General features: G+C 30.4%; 1 protein-coding gene across 1 annotated transcript; it reads right to left on the minus strand.

Moving 5' to 3' along the window:
- Window positions 1-902: 902 nt before the first annotated feature.
- LOC125860531 (uncharacterized) lies at window positions 903-4,751 on the minus strand. The gene is made up of 2 exons (XM_049540513.1): window positions 3,990-4,751; window positions 903-1,230 (listed from the first exon to the last, which is right to left on the minus strand). The coding sequence occupies exons 1-2, from the start codon at window positions 4,269-4,271 to the stop codon at window positions 1,063-1,065; spliced, it is 450 nt and encodes a 149-aa protein (XP_049396470.1). The 5' UTR covers window positions 4,272-4,751; the 3' UTR covers window positions 903-1,062.
- Between the last annotated feature and the right edge of the window lie 14,311 nt (window positions 4,752-19,062).

A 19,062-nucleotide genomic window follows, 5' to 3' on the forward strand; every position in this document is an offset into this window, starting at 1 on the left:
GAACAGAGCTAGAAGAACGGATATTGATTAGTCGAATTAACAGATTTTGATCAAGTATTTTTATATTTAAAAAAAACTTATTAAATATATACAAATATTAAATTTAGAATCCAATTATAACACTTAATATCATATTCTAAAATTCAATTGTTAAAATTCTGGTTTTTGTCCCAAGAAAAAAAAAACAAAAAAAAAACTCTTTTTGTCTCAATTTATGTGACATTTCATTTTTCGACAGTCAAACAGTTTAAGTTTAACTAGAAATCTGCGTATGAAATCTTTAATTTTTCTGAAATAAAATTTATATATTGTAAACTACATAAAAATACTATTAATCATAAAAATTGATAATTCAAAATATATAAAAAAATTACAATAAAAAAATAAACTTATTTAAATTTTAAAATCTAAACTATGTCATATAAATTGGGACGAAGGGTAGTTGTTACTTGTCAGTTGTCACCATGGGGCAGGTTCACACTATGACTGGTAGCTTTCATGCCACTATATTCATCTCAACAACCCCCAAATGACCTAATGAAAGAATGAGAAAAATTGGCAAAAGACAAAGTAGAGGCAGCTACGATTTCAACAAAACTCAATAATTTTGATCTAAATTTTGTATTTGTGTTAAAAAAATTATTTTACATATAAATAATCTTATTCTGATCCAATAAGATGTTTTGTCCTAAAATTCATAACTGATAAAATCTTCGATTCGCCTCTGCTACTCACTGGTACTTTTGTATGATTGCATAAAATACAATGAAATGGTCAATAATTTTGGGATCCAGTCATAGACAAGAAAAACAATTATAACAACAATTACGGTCGTCAATCTGAAAAAGGTGCACAAACTTTTCATTTATAAAGGTAGAAAACTGTTTCAGAAAAACCCTCAAGCTCAATTAAATAGATAAGAAAAGCTTTGAACAAGCCAATACCTAAATGCTATATGTACATTAAATTAAGGAGCCAAGGGGAGGAACAAAAAACCAATTGGTGAACTCCATCATTTTGGTATTTTGAATGTTTATTGCCTTCAAATTGAGCTAGCTAGGATTATTGTGCATTCGAGTCCAAGTTCAAGAGACCGGGCAAGGAATTCTGTTGATGGAGAGGCCATGGATCGCGTTCAGGAGGACAGGGTACAGGAGCAGGATTGGCTAGAAAAGTAGGGACATCTTCTCCTGGCATCAACACTGAAACTTCTCGAGCCTTCGTTGACACCTAAAGCCATAAGCCAAGTCACTTCATCAGCTAAACAACAATCACATTGTTAATAAATCTTTCAAGAAACTAATGAAGTACAATCCAAGCAAGCCAGACTTGATCATGTCATGTAACAGAATTAGTAGTAGTACTGAAGCAACCATCTTTCTGGATTGTAAAACATCGAGTTGATTAGATGTCGAAACAACAAATCATAGCTAGATAAAAATTAGAGGTCATCTTGTTTTATTTAGCACACAAATGTAGGACAATAGTATTGGTAGTCTGACCCCGTCAACAACAACATATCCAATGTGATCCCACAAGTGGAGTCTAGAGAGAATAGAGTATATGCAGACCTTACTCCTACCTATTGTGGTAGAGAAGTTGTTTTCAATAGACCCTCGGCTCAAGAAAGACATTTGGCTGAACCCGTTAACAAGTTTTATATATATACATATTTTTTTTTCCTCTACACCTAGTACAAATACACAACGCAAAGGAAATCCAATCAAACCCCGTTCACCGTTCACTATATACCGCCTCTGCCATATCTTCAGAATTGGTACATGGTATATGACAGATGACACTTTGCTTCCCCCTCCTCTAAGGGCATTGGTTTAGTATTAAGAGTGCATCTCATGATGTGTGAGTTAAGGGCACATACAAGTTTCAATCAGACTAATTAAAGCATACTACTTGAGTAGGGAAGGATAAAGGGATGAATACTGAGAAATGTGCTAGTTATGCCAGAATAAGGATCTTATTCTTCCATCATATCCCATCTATAGCCAAGTTTGTATTGATTCCAAGGATTTGTACGTCTTTCGAGACCAACTTTCCTCTATCTAAGTCAGGTAATACTCCACATTCTTATAACACCAAACCATAACTTCTCTCATTGTATCCTCAAGATGCGCAACATGCACTTTCTGATGAATGTGGTCATTTTCGATCTTATCTAGTCTTGAATGACTGCAAATCCATGTTAGATTCCGCACTTTTTGCAATACTAATCTTATGGAAATGATATTGGGAGACCGGGGAAGAATCCAATTGTTATTATTGGTAGCTCTAGGGTGCAGTCGAAGCCTGTAGCCTGTAGGCGGTAGAAACACAATCAGAGACAACACTGGTGATTACTCAAATAGTTCACACAAACAACCACCGGGGTTCATGTAACCACAACAGACATCCTGGATGGTCAGGAAAAACTTTGGAAGCAAGAGATAAATTGAACTATGTGAAGAATACACCTAAGAAAAACTGCAGTTTGAGAAGACTCATCTGTTTACTTATATGTGTGGTGTAAAGCAGAAAATGAAACAAGAGATCGATCACATCGGGTGAGGGCATTCTTCCATTGCAGAGCTTAAAGAAGGGGCCTCTTTCGATAGAGCTAAAGCAGCCATTAATTAATCCACCCTCGACATACTAAGTAAAGCATTCCCGTATAAAAGAAAGGCTACTGACTTGGCTGATTCAACAACGGAAAAAGGCATCCGTTCAAATTGCTCTTATTTCTATATTGAAACCAAGAGAAACAAACGTCATTGGAGCCTTCCACTCTATCTGTTCCTTTTTCATTATCATAAACGTTCCTAGATTGTTGTTTTACTATGAAGATATGGAAGAGAGACTATCTGTGCAAACTCGACATTTAAGCAACAAAGACTAATTAATATCATGTTTACACTGATCGGATTTTAAAAAGTCCTTCACCCCTTATCTTCTCATCTATATTCTTTATCTTCTGATCAGATTAACTGCCTTCTTTCAAGCCCTACTTGAAAGGCTTGTTTTCTTTATTAAGAGTCCTTTAAGAAGCTAAGCTTCTTGAGATAGTAAGATTCACTTTAACTTCATATATACCTCTAAGTGTTCGTGAGTCGTGACTATCCGATGTTAGTCACTTCACCTTCCTTTTAGGCTGAAAAGGAATGCAAACTCAACATTTAAGCCGAATCCCTTGAGTGCTTAGGCGGTGCATAGCAGCCGGTTCTAATTGCATTCACCAAGATAGTCTTGCTCACTCGACGAAACAAAAAGTTTCAGCAATGTTGAACTTCTTGAAGTTAGTAAATTGCAGTTTTTTTTAATGTGAGATACTGCTGCAGAACTACTTTGTTACTACTTAGCTTCAGTGTCCTGACTGTGTTTAGATTAGCTGCGTTATAGATACTAGAAAAGCCCTGACTCAGGGGCAAAGCTAGAGCTTCGCTTACAGGTTCGGTAAAACCTTCTATCCCACAAATGGGGTCTAGGTTTGGTTGAGTGTACGCAAATCTTACTCTTACCTTGGGAGGTAGAGAGGTTGTTCCTGATAGACCCCCAGCTCAAGGAAAAGCAATTCAAAGCAGTTCGGAAAAAGATCATGACACAGTTTGGAAAAAGCAATATGAAAAAAAGGAGCATCAACTACAACAAAATATGCTACGATAACCGAGGTACAAGAAACAACAGATAATAACAAAAATCGAAAGACAAGAAACAACAAGAGTAATACTACGACTAACTAAATTTCTATTCCTACCTTTCTGCATTTGTATTTAAAAATCGATTCAATGTATAAACAATTTATCAAGAAACCAACATTCTTTCATTTTCTAGAATCCAGAACTCATAAACTCGAAATCCTAACTCTGCCTTTGAGCTAACTGTGATTATTTACTTGTTGATTAACAATTACAAGGACACAGATACAACATATATATTAATTACCAATTACCCTCATAAAACAACTTTTTAGACCAAAAATTCAAGCTAAAGACACTTACTTTAGGAGTTTGATGACCAAGTTTTCCATAGAAGCTCATCTGAGACTCAATGTCACCAAGATTCCGGCCACGGGACGTCGATAAAGCTGGTGAATTGGGCCTGAGAAACCTCTCAAAAATAGCCATGACAAGGAACATAGAAATAAGAATGGCAGTGGCAACAAAACCAAAAGAAACAGCATTAACAGAATTGTCAAAATGTGTCCAATGATCATCTTTTGTTATGTACATTGGTGATCCACTTGGTGATGGTGGCCAACCCCACCCCTCCACTTCTCCCATTCTTTTGTTATACCAAAATCAAGAACCCCAAAAAAGGTCAAAAGCCAATCAAAATCATGTCTTTTTTCACTCTTGTTTTTTTTCAAGAATTTGGGAAGACAGTAAAGGTATTACAATTGCCAAAACAAGAACTAAAAATGTTAAATAACAACCAAGATCATGTCTTTTTTGGTGGAAGCCTTATACTTAGCTCGGATTGTCAACTGGACCCTTCTACTACACGAAGCTTCAACCAGACACTTAAACTCAAACAAAATAGGAAGACAGTTGATGGTAATTTTTTGAGATTTTCAAGATTTTGACACCATTTATAACCAAGAACTTAAAATGTCAAAAACAAACCAAAATCATGTCTTCTTTTTTTCCAAGAAACCAAGAAATTGGGAAGATAGTTATGGTATTATAATTACCAAACCAAAAACTAAAAATGTTTAAAAAAACAACCAAGATCAAGTCTTTTTAACTCCTTTTTTCAAGAAATTAATAAATTGAGAGGGAGGTTGTGGTTGTTTTATCAGCTTTTCAAAATCCAAAATGAAGCACTAAAAGAGTGAAAAACCAACAAAAATTATATCCTCTTTTTTTCCAAGAACTTGGGAAGACACTTGATGGTAGTTTTATAATCTTTTCTAGATTTTGACACCATTTAACCAAGAACTTAAAATGTCAACCAAGATCATGTCTTTTTTACTCTTTTCTTTTTTTCAAGAAGCTCAGGACATTGGAAACACAGTTATTGTAGTTTTATGAGCTTTTCAAGATTTTGAACAAAGTACTAGACACTAGTCAAGACGTGAAGGAGAAAGAAAAGAAGGAAAAAAAAACATGAGGGGTTGGGTTTTTTTTTCACTTTATATAGACAGAGGTGACATGAATTTTCTTGAAAAAGAAAAGAGAACTTTGGGATTTGAAAGCAGAGAAATTTGAGCTGAAATTAGCTAACCCTGTGAAGACTCTGGTGCACTGCAGCAGCCAAGTCTAAAGATTGTCCTTTTCCTTAGCTCTTTTCTATTGGTGGAATAAGGCACAAGTAGTCCTAGTCGATCATCGAAATTCCAAAAACACATTTTAGCTAAGCTAAAGTCTTATCATCTCTCCGAGCATTTTTTTTTTGTAATTTTATACCTTTTTGACTTACGTGGCATTCAAACATCTCCCACGCGCCTCAACTACGTGGAGTCACGGAGTGTGCCACGTAAGTCAGAAGGCGTATAAAATTACAAAAAAAAAAGGGGTAAAAGGACCTTAGTTTAGTTAAAATGCGTCTCTGAAATTTCATCATAGTCTAGGGGTACTTGTGTCTTATCCCTATATTTGTTCTTAATAAAGTTGAATAAGTAAACATACGCGTTCTACGTGGTATAATACAAATTAATTCGAGTGTATCTCATGTGAATTGACTCGTGGGATGCGTGTTAATACTTGTTCGACTTTATACAAGTTTAAGTATCTACTTGTGTATACCTAAATTGAAGGACATATATGTCAGCTTAGGTCAAGTTAAATAAAGGACTCGTTTATAAATATGCCCAAAAAAATAGTGATTACTTTGACGTTATCCTATAACGTCGAGGTATTACGATTTTCATGCCACCTCAACTTTGTGTACGAATGAAGGATAAGAGTGTATACGCAAGCTCTATATTTTTCGCCAGCTTTACCTCTAGTAACCCATTGAAGAAGCCACATTGGAATTACTTTTGCATACCAAAATTGAAGGACGTAGATGACAGCTTAAATCAAGTTAAAGGGGTCGTTTATAAATTATGCCAAAAAAAAGATAGTGATTACTTTGACATTAACCTATAACATCAAGATATTATGATTTTCATGTCACCTCAACTTCATGGACGAATGAAGGGCAAAAGCGTACCACGCACGCTCTATGCTTTTAGCTAGCTTTACCTCTAGTAACCCATTGAACAAGCCACATTGGAATTACTTTTTTCTTTTTATCTTTGCAAATTGCAAATGATAGGAACACAAGTGATGGCACATTGGAATGGGGCCAATGGGCCCTTAGAATAGGGCCCATTAGTTCACTTTTTTCAAATCAAAGTTCATCACACATGGCCCAGCCCAATAACACTTGTGCTTTTGTCCAACTTTGAATAGCCTCCTCTTCTTGGTCACTATTTTTGCAAATTAATTTGAAAAGACTTCTGAATTTTTCAAAATGAACTAAGTATATAATTCTAAAAACTTCTTTTTGACAATCTAGATCTATTATCATTACAAAAAAAAAACTCCAAATTAAATTTAATCTTCTTAAATCTATTTATAAAATGTAATTTTTCAATGGAAGAGTGTTAGTTCATCTCCTTGTACAATGAAAATTACACTCACACTTATTATATGAAGAAAAAAAACCTTATAAATATCACTATACTGTAACTTTTTAACCTTATCTATAAGGAGAGGCTCATACAACGTAAAAATCTATTTACATCGAGTATTTTTATTAAATTATACTATATAGTGGAGTATGTATACATACATAAAATATATATTTATTAATTTGATATACATATTCAATTTATTTGGAAAAATATAAGTGAGCTGTTTTTTTTCCTTCTTATTATTATCTATACATACATTTATTTTAGATAAAAAGACATGTTAGTGGTCCCTTATATATTGTGCAATCAAAAAGCTAAACTTTGGTCCCCTTACGTATACACCTTTCAATAAATTCTTCCTTAAAAATTACTCCCTCCGTATTAAATTATTTATCATATGTTTCTGTAAAAAAAATTTCAAAAACTTAATCGAGATTTTTTTTTTTTTGTTATAAATATAATTTTATTCATCAAATATTTATTCTACTAAAGTATTTGTTTTTTTCAACCACAGTTACTGCTAAAAAGAAATATTTAATTCTATCTTAAACTTTTGAAATGATAAATAATTTTAAAATCACAAAGATAATTTGAAGTAATCGTAGAACAAAAATAGGCAGTAGCAAACTGTGGATTTACAAAAAAAAAATAATCAAAAACCAAAATTTCTCTCACTGGTCCCACAAGCCACTTCATGACACGTGTCAATAAATGTCCTCCAGCTCATTATTATCCACGTGGCATGAGTTGGTTTTGTCTGGCTTAACATATTACTCAAATTAATAAATAATATAATACATGCATTTTAAATTAAATAGTATGCTTGTCGTTTGGTTGGTTGCATTACTATAACGACATTTGAACTATTTTTTCAATTCACAAAAAGTATTTAATAAATTATTCATAAAGGGATTGAGACTTAAAAGTGATGATGGACTCCAATCAATTTTGGTTTGAATGTATGTAAATTATATCTTTACCTCATGACGATTGAAAGCTTATTTTCGAAAGATTTTTAACTTAAATATATCAAATCAACATACATAGTTTTGAAAAAGAACAACAATAAAATAATGTGATCTGAAACACAATAGATGAACAGATATCAAAAGTAAGAAACTATATGAATAAGGCTAATATTGCGACAAACATTGTGCTCCACACTCTCACCAAGCCTAATTCTATTGAAAAGCGAGACAACCCTTAATACCCTACCAACCTTCTACTCTAATTTATAATCTTCATACTCTTCAGCTATCTAAGATTGTATTCTCAATTTACGTCATGTCTTATTTTATCAACTCTCCCCAATATTATTCTGGTTCACCATTATCTCTCTTCTCACGCCTACTATATGCAACCTCTTACACCTTAATTAATTATTAAATAATTACTATAAACAAGGTAAATTATACTCCTTATGTTTCATATTAGTTGATCATTTTCTTTTTTTACACGCATATTAAAAAATCATAAATAAGAAGATAATTTTATTAATTCACCCCTAGAAACTTCTTGAAATTTTTACAAACAAATATGAATACTTTCAAAAAGAATTAATTGAAAGAATAATATAAAAAATTAATTAAACTAATCCTTTCTTGATTTAGTAAAATAGACAATTAGTATGAAACAACTATTTTTATTATAATAATCAACTATTATAAAACAAAGAAACTGGGACGTATAATTTAGGTATGGATAATTGATAATTTCCTAATACTTTCTCTGTCTATTTTTAATTGTCATGTTACCTTTTTTGACAGTCAATTTGGCTAATTTTTCAATTTAAATTAGATTACATTAATTCGATATTTTAAATAAAAAATTTAGATATTCAAAAAATATAAATTTCATTTTTTTATATATCAATATGATGAAAAAATACATCATAAAATATTAATTAAAATTATTATCATTTGACACTAAATAAGAAAAGTACTCCTAACAATTAAAAATGGACTGAGTAATACTCATATATGTCATCTCTTACCCTACAACCCGACATGTCATCTTATTGTCGGATTTCCCAGGTTTAAGGGACACACAAATCTCAACATATCGACGGCTACGATTACTTACAGTACTTTTTGTCGTACGATCTCCACCGTTAGATCATCTTGGTCCACGAGTCAATTCAAAGACACAATTTAGTTTTAAAAAAAAAAAAAACACACAAACGCGCATGCAAAATGAACAGTCAATTACGCACGTGAGATCGCGTGCGTTGCGTGTGAAATTCAATGGTTTTTTTAAGGTTTTCGTCTATACGCGTAAATACACTTATTATGTGCATGATTATAGTGGTGGATATCCTTTCATCGTCCGTTTCTATTTACCTTTTGTCTTTACTAAAAATATATGTTTTTTATTTTTATTTGTCTATTATATTAAAAATAATTATCTAACAATATTTATTCAGTTTGTAAAATCAAGAGATAACAAACCTCTTAGTTGAAATTCTAGTTTTGTTGCTAAGCATGAATATAGTGTATTCTACTATAAAGATGAGCAGGGGAGGATCTATATGTTTGTGTGGGGGTGTCACGACACCCAGCAATCTCGGTTAAAACTTTGTATAGATATGTGTATATGTGTATATGTATAAGAAATTATTATAAATTAAATTTGCCATCCATTGAATAAAATAGTGATAGGTGCCGTTGGCAAAAGAAACGGAATTCCACACCTGCAATGCGGATTCGATTCTCGCTCTCAACATTATTATTATTTGGATTGCTCTTGTATGAACTGAAAAGGCTTCTCAGCTCTTTCTTTCCATTTTTTTGTCTTTTTATTCATTGGTTCTTATTTTATATTTTTTTTGTAATTAGTTTTTAATTTTTTTTTTTATTTTTTGTTTCACTAATTATTGATATTTTGATATGAGTATTACGTGTGTATTCTTTATTAATTAATGAGTATTGTATTATGAACATCACATAAATATTACTACAAATATATTTAAATTGTATTTTTTTTTAAACATAAATTTTAAAAAATGATGTATATTATTATGTTAGAGTTCTTTTAATTTTAAGGTTCTTCTAATCTTCACATTCTTGATAAGTAAGATGGTTGGGTTGAAACAATCTTTTATCCTTTCTCTACTATATATATGCAACAACTCATAAAGACAATGAAATGTAAATATATTNATTACTACGAATATATTTAAATTGTATTTTTTTCTAAACATAAATTTTAAAAAATGATGAATATTATTATGTTAGAGTTCTTTTAATTTTAAGGTTCTTCTAATCTTCACGTTCTTGATAAGTAAGATGGCTGGGTTGAAACAATCTTTTATCCTTTCTCTACTATATATATGCAACAACTCATAAAGACAATGAAATGTGAATATATTAAGTTAACACTGTTAGATGGTTTATACAAATTCGATTTTAATGTGGAAAATCTTTTTTTTTTCCTGAGAATAAGGCCTCTAATTCCAAAAAAAATAAATTGAATTGTTTAGTTATCTCTAATCTTAGAATATCTAAAAGAAAATATTACTAACATGCATGTTTAATTAATTTGTTTTATAAAAATAAAAAAAGATAAATAACCCGAATTGTAACCCAAAATTAAAGGAACCGGCCCGTTTATCTTACTTGGGCGATATGACACCCACGACCTCCAAATCCTAGATCCGCCTCTGAAGATGAGTATTATATATGTTTGAATACACTTATTATGTACGTCAACTCGTCAATAGCGGACACATAAGAATTTTTTTAAAATGTAAAAAAGTAGATACATATACTAGCCAAAAGACATTCAATATCTAGTGTATATATAAAGAAATAATTTTAATCATGTATGAAGAATATAATTAAGATCTTTAAGTTATCTAATATAATTCTAAATACAAGAAAATAGTATCAATTATTTTGATGTTAAAAGTGTCACCTAAAATAAAAGATGGAAGTGATTGCTACTCATTCCGACCATATCCAACCCACCTCTATTTTACTCTCTATTCTCCATATTTGGAGAGTAAAATAGAGAATGGCACTCCAACCCACCTCTATATCACTCTCTATTCTTCGTATTTAGAGAGGTGAATAGTAGTTCTCCAAATTTGGAGAACTACTATTCACACTCTCTATTTCACTTTTTGAATATGTTATTATTATTTCTATTACTTTCTAATTAACATATTATTTTACATATGGTGTCATTAATTAAATATCTAATATTCATAATTCTTTTTAAATGTAATATAATATTTTTAAAAAAATATTATTTAATATATACTACTTTCATCCCGAACTAATAGTATTTTAATTTTTTCTATTTTTCGTCAATAATATAACTTGATTTTATTATTAATTTTCACTATAAAGAATACATAAATTAAAATGATAAGATTAAAATTTTTATTTAAAAATACAATACACAATATGATAATTTAAATACAAGTTAACAATACAATACATAACATAATAATTTAAATACAAGATAAAATACAATACATAACATAATAATTAATTCTCGATGAAACAAAAATCATGCCGAAAAGATGTTGAACGTGCATTCGAAGTTTTGCAATTATGCAGGATCATCGCGTTTTTGGAGAAAGGAAGTGCTACATGATATAATGACTACATGTATTATACTTCACAACATGATAATTGAGGATGAACGTGATCTTAATGCACCAGTTCAAGATGTCGTAGAGGCTCCAACTCCAACGACAGAAATGGTGGTAGATGAAAATCTTCGATTTGAACAATTTTTAGATACACATAAAAAAAATTAAGGACAAAAATGTTCATTTTGAACTCCGTAATGCATTTATGGGAGCAACGTAATAATTTCAAAAAATGAGTGTTTATGTAATGTTTATGTACTTGTATTTCACTTTTATTTGAATTTATGCATTAATTTGTATATCATATAATATTTTCTTGCAATTTTTGTTATTTAAAAATTTAGAATAAAATATAATTTTATATTAAATAAAAAAATTGAAAAAATAAAATTTTATATCACATGAAAATTATACTCCCTCTGTCCCGATTTATGTGGCACTTTTCGTTTTTCGAGAGTCAAACTGTTTAAGTTTGACCAGGAATTTGCGCATGAAATCTTCAATTTTTTTGAAATGAAATTTATATATTTGTAAACTACGTAAAAAGTACTATAAGTTACAATAATTAAAAAATTTAAATGTTTAAAAGATCTATGAAAAATTTACGGTCAAAGATAAACTTGTTTGAATCTTGATATTCGAAAAATGCCACATAAAATGAGACGGAGGGAGTATAAAGTAATTATTGGGAAAAAGAAATAAAGGATTTATATTATGAAATAAGAAGATGAGAATGAAATAGAAATAATAATATTATATTGAGGAGAGAGAAAAAGATTATTTTTTAGAGAGTAAAATAGAGAATTGCGCTGGAGTTGGTTATCTGAAAAAATAGAGAACTCTATATTTGGAGAGTAAAATAGAGTATAGGGTTGGAGATTCCAATCATGCGAATTTTAAAATCCACTCTTTAATCAATTACTTTTTTTCAGACATTTTTTGTTATGTTCTAAATAGTATTTTTATCATTTTAAATATTTTAAATTATTTTTTCCTTGAATAAGAAATCTATCGAGAATAATTTTTTTATCTTTCAAAACAGAAATAAAGTTGATGTATGTAAAAATTATATTAAATATATTTATTGTGGACCTAATGGCTCGTGTGAGACTCTTCATGAGCTATAATTAGTAATTGAAGGTTTCACGTGGTGGAGGCTAAGATGAAAGAGNATAAGAAGATGAGAATGAAATAAAAATAATAATATTATATTGAGGAGAGAGAAAAAGATTCTTTCTTAAAGAGTAAAATAGAGAATTGGGCTGAAGTTGGTTATCTGAAAAAATAGAGAACTCTATATTTGGAGAGTAAAATAGAGTATAGGGTTGGAGATGCCATTCATGCGAATTTTAAAATCCACTCTTTAATCAATTACTCTTTTTTCGGACTTTTTTTGTTATGTTCTAAATAGTATTTTTATCATTTTAAATATTTTAAATTATTTTTTCCTTGAATTAGAAATCTATCGAGAATAATTTTTTTATCTTTCAAAACAGAAATAAAGTTGATGTATGTAAAAATTATATTAAATATATTTATTGTGGACCTAATGGCTCGTGTGAGACTCTTCATGAGCTATAATTAGTAATTGAAGGTTTCACGTGGTGGAGGCTAAGATGAAAGAGCAAAAGTCTCTTCTTTTAATGATTAAATATAATTGTTTTTGACTATTTTTGAATTTAATATGTTAGTTTTATTCATGTAGTAAGTATATGTTAGTCGAAAAAAAAAAGTATATGTTAGTCGAAGTATAATAGAAGAAGCTGCAAAGCAAAATTGTTGTAAACCTTTTTTTTTCCCTTGATGTTCGGTATTTGATTAAATTCGGATTTTACTAATAAAAGTCGTGATTTTGTATATAGAAAGGTTTGAATCGAGACTTATGATTAAAAAAAATATATATTTATCAATTCATCACAGTTTTTATAGGTGACAAAATTTGACCTAAATATTTATATTATTTATGTTCTGGTTAGATCTTAGAGACATCAGATAGAAAATATTGATTTTATTGGGTTTAATTTATACTATGAATACTCCCTCCAATTAAATTTGTTTGTAATACTTTTCTTCTTAATCTGTTTTACTTTTTTAAATTTATTATTCCAACTTTTCACATGAAATATTTAAGCCATAAAATTAAAGATCATTTTGATATATTTCACATATATTTAATTTAAGATCATAATATGAAAAAAATCTTATACTTTTTAAAATTTCATGTTAAGTTAAAATAAAATAAATAAATTGAAACGACGATACTGTTATTATTATTATTATTATTTTCCTCTATTAGTTGGGCAAGATCCAAGGAATGAGGGACTTGAACCAAAAAAGGAAACAACAATTGGATCTCACAAGATTCATGAAATGAGTGAAAACAATACGAAAAATAACATAATCATAGTCAAATGGCAATAATGAATGTCACCTAATATTCTATTCTAAAGCAAGGAAATTAACTCCATACAAAATTAAAATAAAATATATTATAAAGATCATATTTTAGTAAAAGTTGTCTCTAAAACATGTATAGATTATGAATTCGAGCTGTGAAAATAGTTAGATAAATTATTTATATCATACCTGTTGATATGTAGTCCTTTCTCAAAGTGCAAGTCATTTTCTAGACTCTACGAGAACTTGAAATAGTCTATATATTGCACGTTGCTTTTTATATGTATTCATTCATTATTAATTAGAGATTTTAAATTTAAATTTCTGTGAAATATCGTTTCATGTCTATCTCAAACCTAAGCTATTAGTCATGTACTACATATTACATGAGTTTGCTTGCTTGCAATTTTTATGCACCATATTGTATATAGCCTGCTATATTATATAGTAATAACATTTTATATTATAGTTAAGTACAATAAATCTTAATTCAAACCATAATAAAATAGTACTTTGAGTACAAAAAAACTAGATAAGCAAGAATTAATGTAGCCGCGCAAATTATGTATTATGTCAGCTTCATATTAGTTATTTATTTTCTTCTCTTAAGAAATCATAAATAGAAGAATAATTTTATTAATTTACTTCATACAAAATGTTTTTAAAATTTTACAAACCTATTTATATTTTCAAAAAGAACTACTTATCAGGATAAAATGAGAAAAAATAATAATAATAACTTCTAATAATTAATTTTGTTAATGTGAACAATCAATACAGAATGGAGAAAATATTTATATTTAGGGGTATATATAGTGTCCATATGACTCCTGATAAAGCTACTAAAAAGGTGAAGGAAGCAAATCCAAATAAGATACTCTAAAATCTGCTAAATAGATATAATCCTTATATTCTTAATTAAAATTTTTGAATTTGAGTTAAAAATAAAAAAAATTTCTTGTAAGTAGCTAGTATGATTGCCTAATAGACAAAAGCAGAGTCAGGTGGGAGAAGGGGGTTCGAACCTTTTGATGAAAAGTAAACTATATGTTCAAAATTAAAATTATTTTTTATGTATATATAATAGATATTGAATCTTCTTTGCGTCTTTTGAGAACTTAATGAAAATCCTAACTTCACTACTATTAATAAATAAAATTGTTTCGCTCTTAACTAAAGATCTCAAATTGAAATCTTAAAAATAAAACTTTTTTAGTAGAAAGCATTGTTTTTTTTAATACATCATATGCTGCGCGAATTCAATTAATCAAATCAATAAATATCGACCGGTTAATAAAAAAATATAAAAGGTGAAGGGAGCAAATCCAAATGAGATACTCTAAAATCTGCTTATATTACAATTTACATGTGAGAATCTCACTTACATTATTCTCATCGAGCCAAGCACAAATTCAGCACTTTACAATTATATTATATTATATTATATTTATTAAAATATTTTGCAATTATCAAGAAAAAAAACTGCTTTATTCTTTCTTAATTAATTAAAGTACACACAATAAAGATCTTCTTTTGTCTGTCTGAACTGATATATTATGCACTCATAAACAAAGACAAGGAGAAAGTATAATCAATATATTCACCAAATATTTTGAGAAAAAAATGGTCCCTTAAGTTTGAGTAGGTTCAAAGTCATCTCTTAAATATTTTTTTAAAGTAGTTTTGATTTTTAATCTGTACTCCTTTAGTATAACGGACAAGGAATAATTAATTTTAATATGAATTTATTTATATTTGGTTGGAATAAATTGCATGGTGAGTTATCTCAGGATTGTAATGTTATTTTTTATCCTATATCAAATGTGAGATAACTAATTTCTGGATGTTTAATTTTGGAATAACTTACAAGACCTTAAAGTAAATTATTAAAATGTTCCTATTAGACTCTCTTAGAAAAAAATTGCACGTGTTCTCAAGTGTCCAATATATAAATAAAATGACCACATAAAATATGTCATATTCTTAAATTAAACACATCAATCACATGAATCCAAACAAGCATTATGTTTTACATCTTATATGATTAAAGGAGATGACACATTTTGAATTTATTAATTTATCCACATATAAAGCGCTTGAAAACTAACGAATAAATTTTTCAAAATTTGAGCGGTAGATGTCTAATAGGAACACATTATCATGTATTTAGACGTTCAATTGAAACAAACCATAGTGTGAGTGTTTTACTAAAGTATACTGACTAGTTATTGAGTTCACGCGAACGAATAAGCAATACTATAGATCCCTCTCCACAATTCTCAACCATCATTATAGTTAAAAATTTGACAAAACTCTGTATTTTTTTCACATCTTAAATCTATAACCTTTTGATCCTATGATATCAATTTTCTAGTTACGTCAAGACTCCTTGTGATATCAACTTTCTAGTTCCTCCAAAAACTTGTACTACTAAAAAAAATCTCAAATCACAAGAAAAGTATATTACTGCTACATAGGAAAATAACAAGAAGATACATCCAATTTCTGAGAAAATTTTCTTAGTGGGCTGAAAATTGACCATTGGACTTGTAAGCCTTTTTATATCTTTAAAAGTGGGCTGGTGAGTCTGACCAATTTCAGTCCAATGGCCAATTGCAAGTAAGTAGCATTCATCCAAAGGGAATCTAGAATTTTAAATCAAGATATTATTTGTTTTGTCCTTTTGAGTCGAGTGTCTATCAAAAACAATTTATCTACCTTTTACAAGTCATGTACATTCCACCTTTCTTAGACGTTTACACTGGATATGCTATTATTTATTTGTATTTGATTTAGGTCAATTCTTTTATTTCACCTTAACATTTTTGTTATTATGATGTTTGAATTCAAAAGGAAGTTCTCCAAGAAGCTTGCTTTAAGAAAATTCATATCGAATTTAGAATTCAATTATTGAGGCGTCTTTTGGATTAAAGCCCAAGAGAACAAAATCGTGAATAAATTTAACAAGGAATTAACAAATAGGTAAAATGAAGATAGTAATCAAGTAATGTTCACTTGGCAAAAGATACTTGTGAACGATTGAAGAAGCATGATTTTTTAGTTCTTTCGAATATATAGCAGTAAGACTTAATTTTTTTGTGAAAAAACCTTAAACTCGGATAAAATATAAACATTGGCCTCAAATCACCCTATTTGTGCATATCTCGCGCTCTTGAGGGGTTTTTTCTTCAACATGTACATTACCAAGAGCAAAGCTATAATATGTATTTGTATTAGAAAATATTCTAAATATATACAAATATTTAATTACAAACTTAATAACTACAATGAGCTATAATATCAGTGATAAATATAGAATTCATAAGCTTCAAATCCTGATTTCGCCTCTGTTACCATCACAATATCAAAGACAATCTCATGAAATTTCACCAATACCAAAAGTTCACCTAAAGTATGTAGATTACAAGTGATGCCAATACGAAAGACAAAATAGTGGACTAACTCACATAGGCCCATGAGATAGAAAATGAAAAGGGACAAAATGGAAAGGAATTTTGATGAAAATGTAGAAAAAGCTAAAAGCAACTTTGTGTATGAAGACAATAAGGAAAGATAGTAAGAGAAAACCACTATTTTATACCCTATACAAGATTGCCTTTTGGTGGAGACAATTGGAGTTTCAACAAAAATAGACCTTCTTTTGATTTGATGGATCAATGAGGGTTTTATCCTCCACATATTCCATTGCAGGCTAATTTCCAAGAATTAAATCACGGACCTTAGTTTCATATTTGGGTTGGTTCAAATATTTTGGAAAATATTTTTTGAATGGACTTAATTGGCTTTAATTTAAGAAAAGTAACTTTTGCTATATGAAGTAAAGAAATATATTTTCTTAAAACTCTCATTCAACCTCACCATCTGATCTCGACCTTGATCCAAGATTCAGCTCTCAACCCCGACCCTTACTCGGGACCATACTCTTGACCATGAAATTGATATTGACATAGACTTGGGACCTAACTAGACTCTCGACCTCAATTCGGAACTGGGGATTGATCAGGACTCAACTTCATACCCAAGCTCGGAATCTGACTCAAGACCCGAGCCTGACAATGACCTAATATCTGACTCCCTATCTCAACCCTGACCCAACTCCCGACCCCAACCCTAAGACCCAACTCCCGCCCTCAACCTTGGGACTCAATCATTCCCAACCTCGACCATGACCTGAACTTGACTCCTAATCCCTGACCCAGGATTTGACTCTCTGATCTTGACCCTAACCCCAACCAGCTGGTACTTGACACTAGACCCTAACTTGAGATTCGACTCTCGACCTTGATCATGACCCTGACCCCAACTCGAAACTCAACCAACCTTGACTCCGATCCCAACCCCTACTTAGAGTCAAAGTTGGGTCCTAGCTCAGGTTTGAGTCTTGATCTCAAATTAGGATTAAGTCGTGAGTCGACAACGTTGCTAGGGTCGATTGTCAGGTTTCATGTTGGGGTTATCCCAATGTCAGGTTGAGGAACATGTTCTAAACGAGATCAAGGTTAGGATTGAGGATCAGGTCTGAAGTCGGGGATAGGGTTAGGGTCGTGTATCAGGTTGATATTGGGGTCGAGACATGAGTCAATATATGTGTTTCTTGTCAACTTAGAACTATTCTCTTCTTTCTAATCTAACACTAGAAAATAAGTAAGAAAATCACTTATTTCCCAAAAATATTTTCCTTAATTAGTACAAACACACCCTTAAACTAAAATTAGTTGAATGTGTATTATACACAATATGTATAATAAGATAAAAGGAGGACATTTTTGAGTTATTTCTAATAAGTTAGCAGCATTTGTTTTTAGCCATTTTCCATGCAACAAATTTGATAGTGATACTACCATGTAGTGGGCTCTCTTCCCCACAGCCCTTTACCCCTCCCCCCACCCCACCCCCCACACACAAAAGAATCCTCTTTTTCTTTCTATGGATCATGGAATTTGAGTCTCCCAATGCAATAAAAAAGTGTTACACTATGAAGATACTGCAGGTGGTAAGGGCACAGCTTCTTTAAAAGACCCAAAAACATAACATTTTCATGTTTATTTCCTGTTTCCCTTTGCTTTCCATTGAATACAACCAAACCCCACAGAAAGGAAAAAGGAAAAAGACCACATTTTTTCTTAAGGTTCTTTTTATGATATAAAGGTCCTTCACATACCATTCATCACACATAAGCCAAAATTTTCTTACCCTCATTTCCTTTTTATTTCCAAGATTACCATTTTCAAACACCCTTTTTGGCCCTTTTATTTGATCTTGATACATATTTTTGCTACATGCAAATATGAGTACTTGAACTAAACACACAAAAAAAGATCAAAACTTGCAAACCAAATTTAACTCTCCTAAGTTTCTCTCCCCAGTCCCTTCTCATGTCCAAGATTGCCATTTTCAAACACCCTTTTGGCCTTTTTTTCTTTGTTCTTGATAGATA

The sequence above is a fragment of the Solanum stenotomum genome, chromosome 3, assembly GCF_019186545.1.
Source record: "Solanum stenotomum isolate F172 chromosome 3, ASM1918654v1, whole genome shotgun sequence".
NCBI lineage: Eukaryota > Viridiplantae > Streptophyta > Magnoliopsida > Solanales > Solanaceae > Solanum > Solanum stenotomum.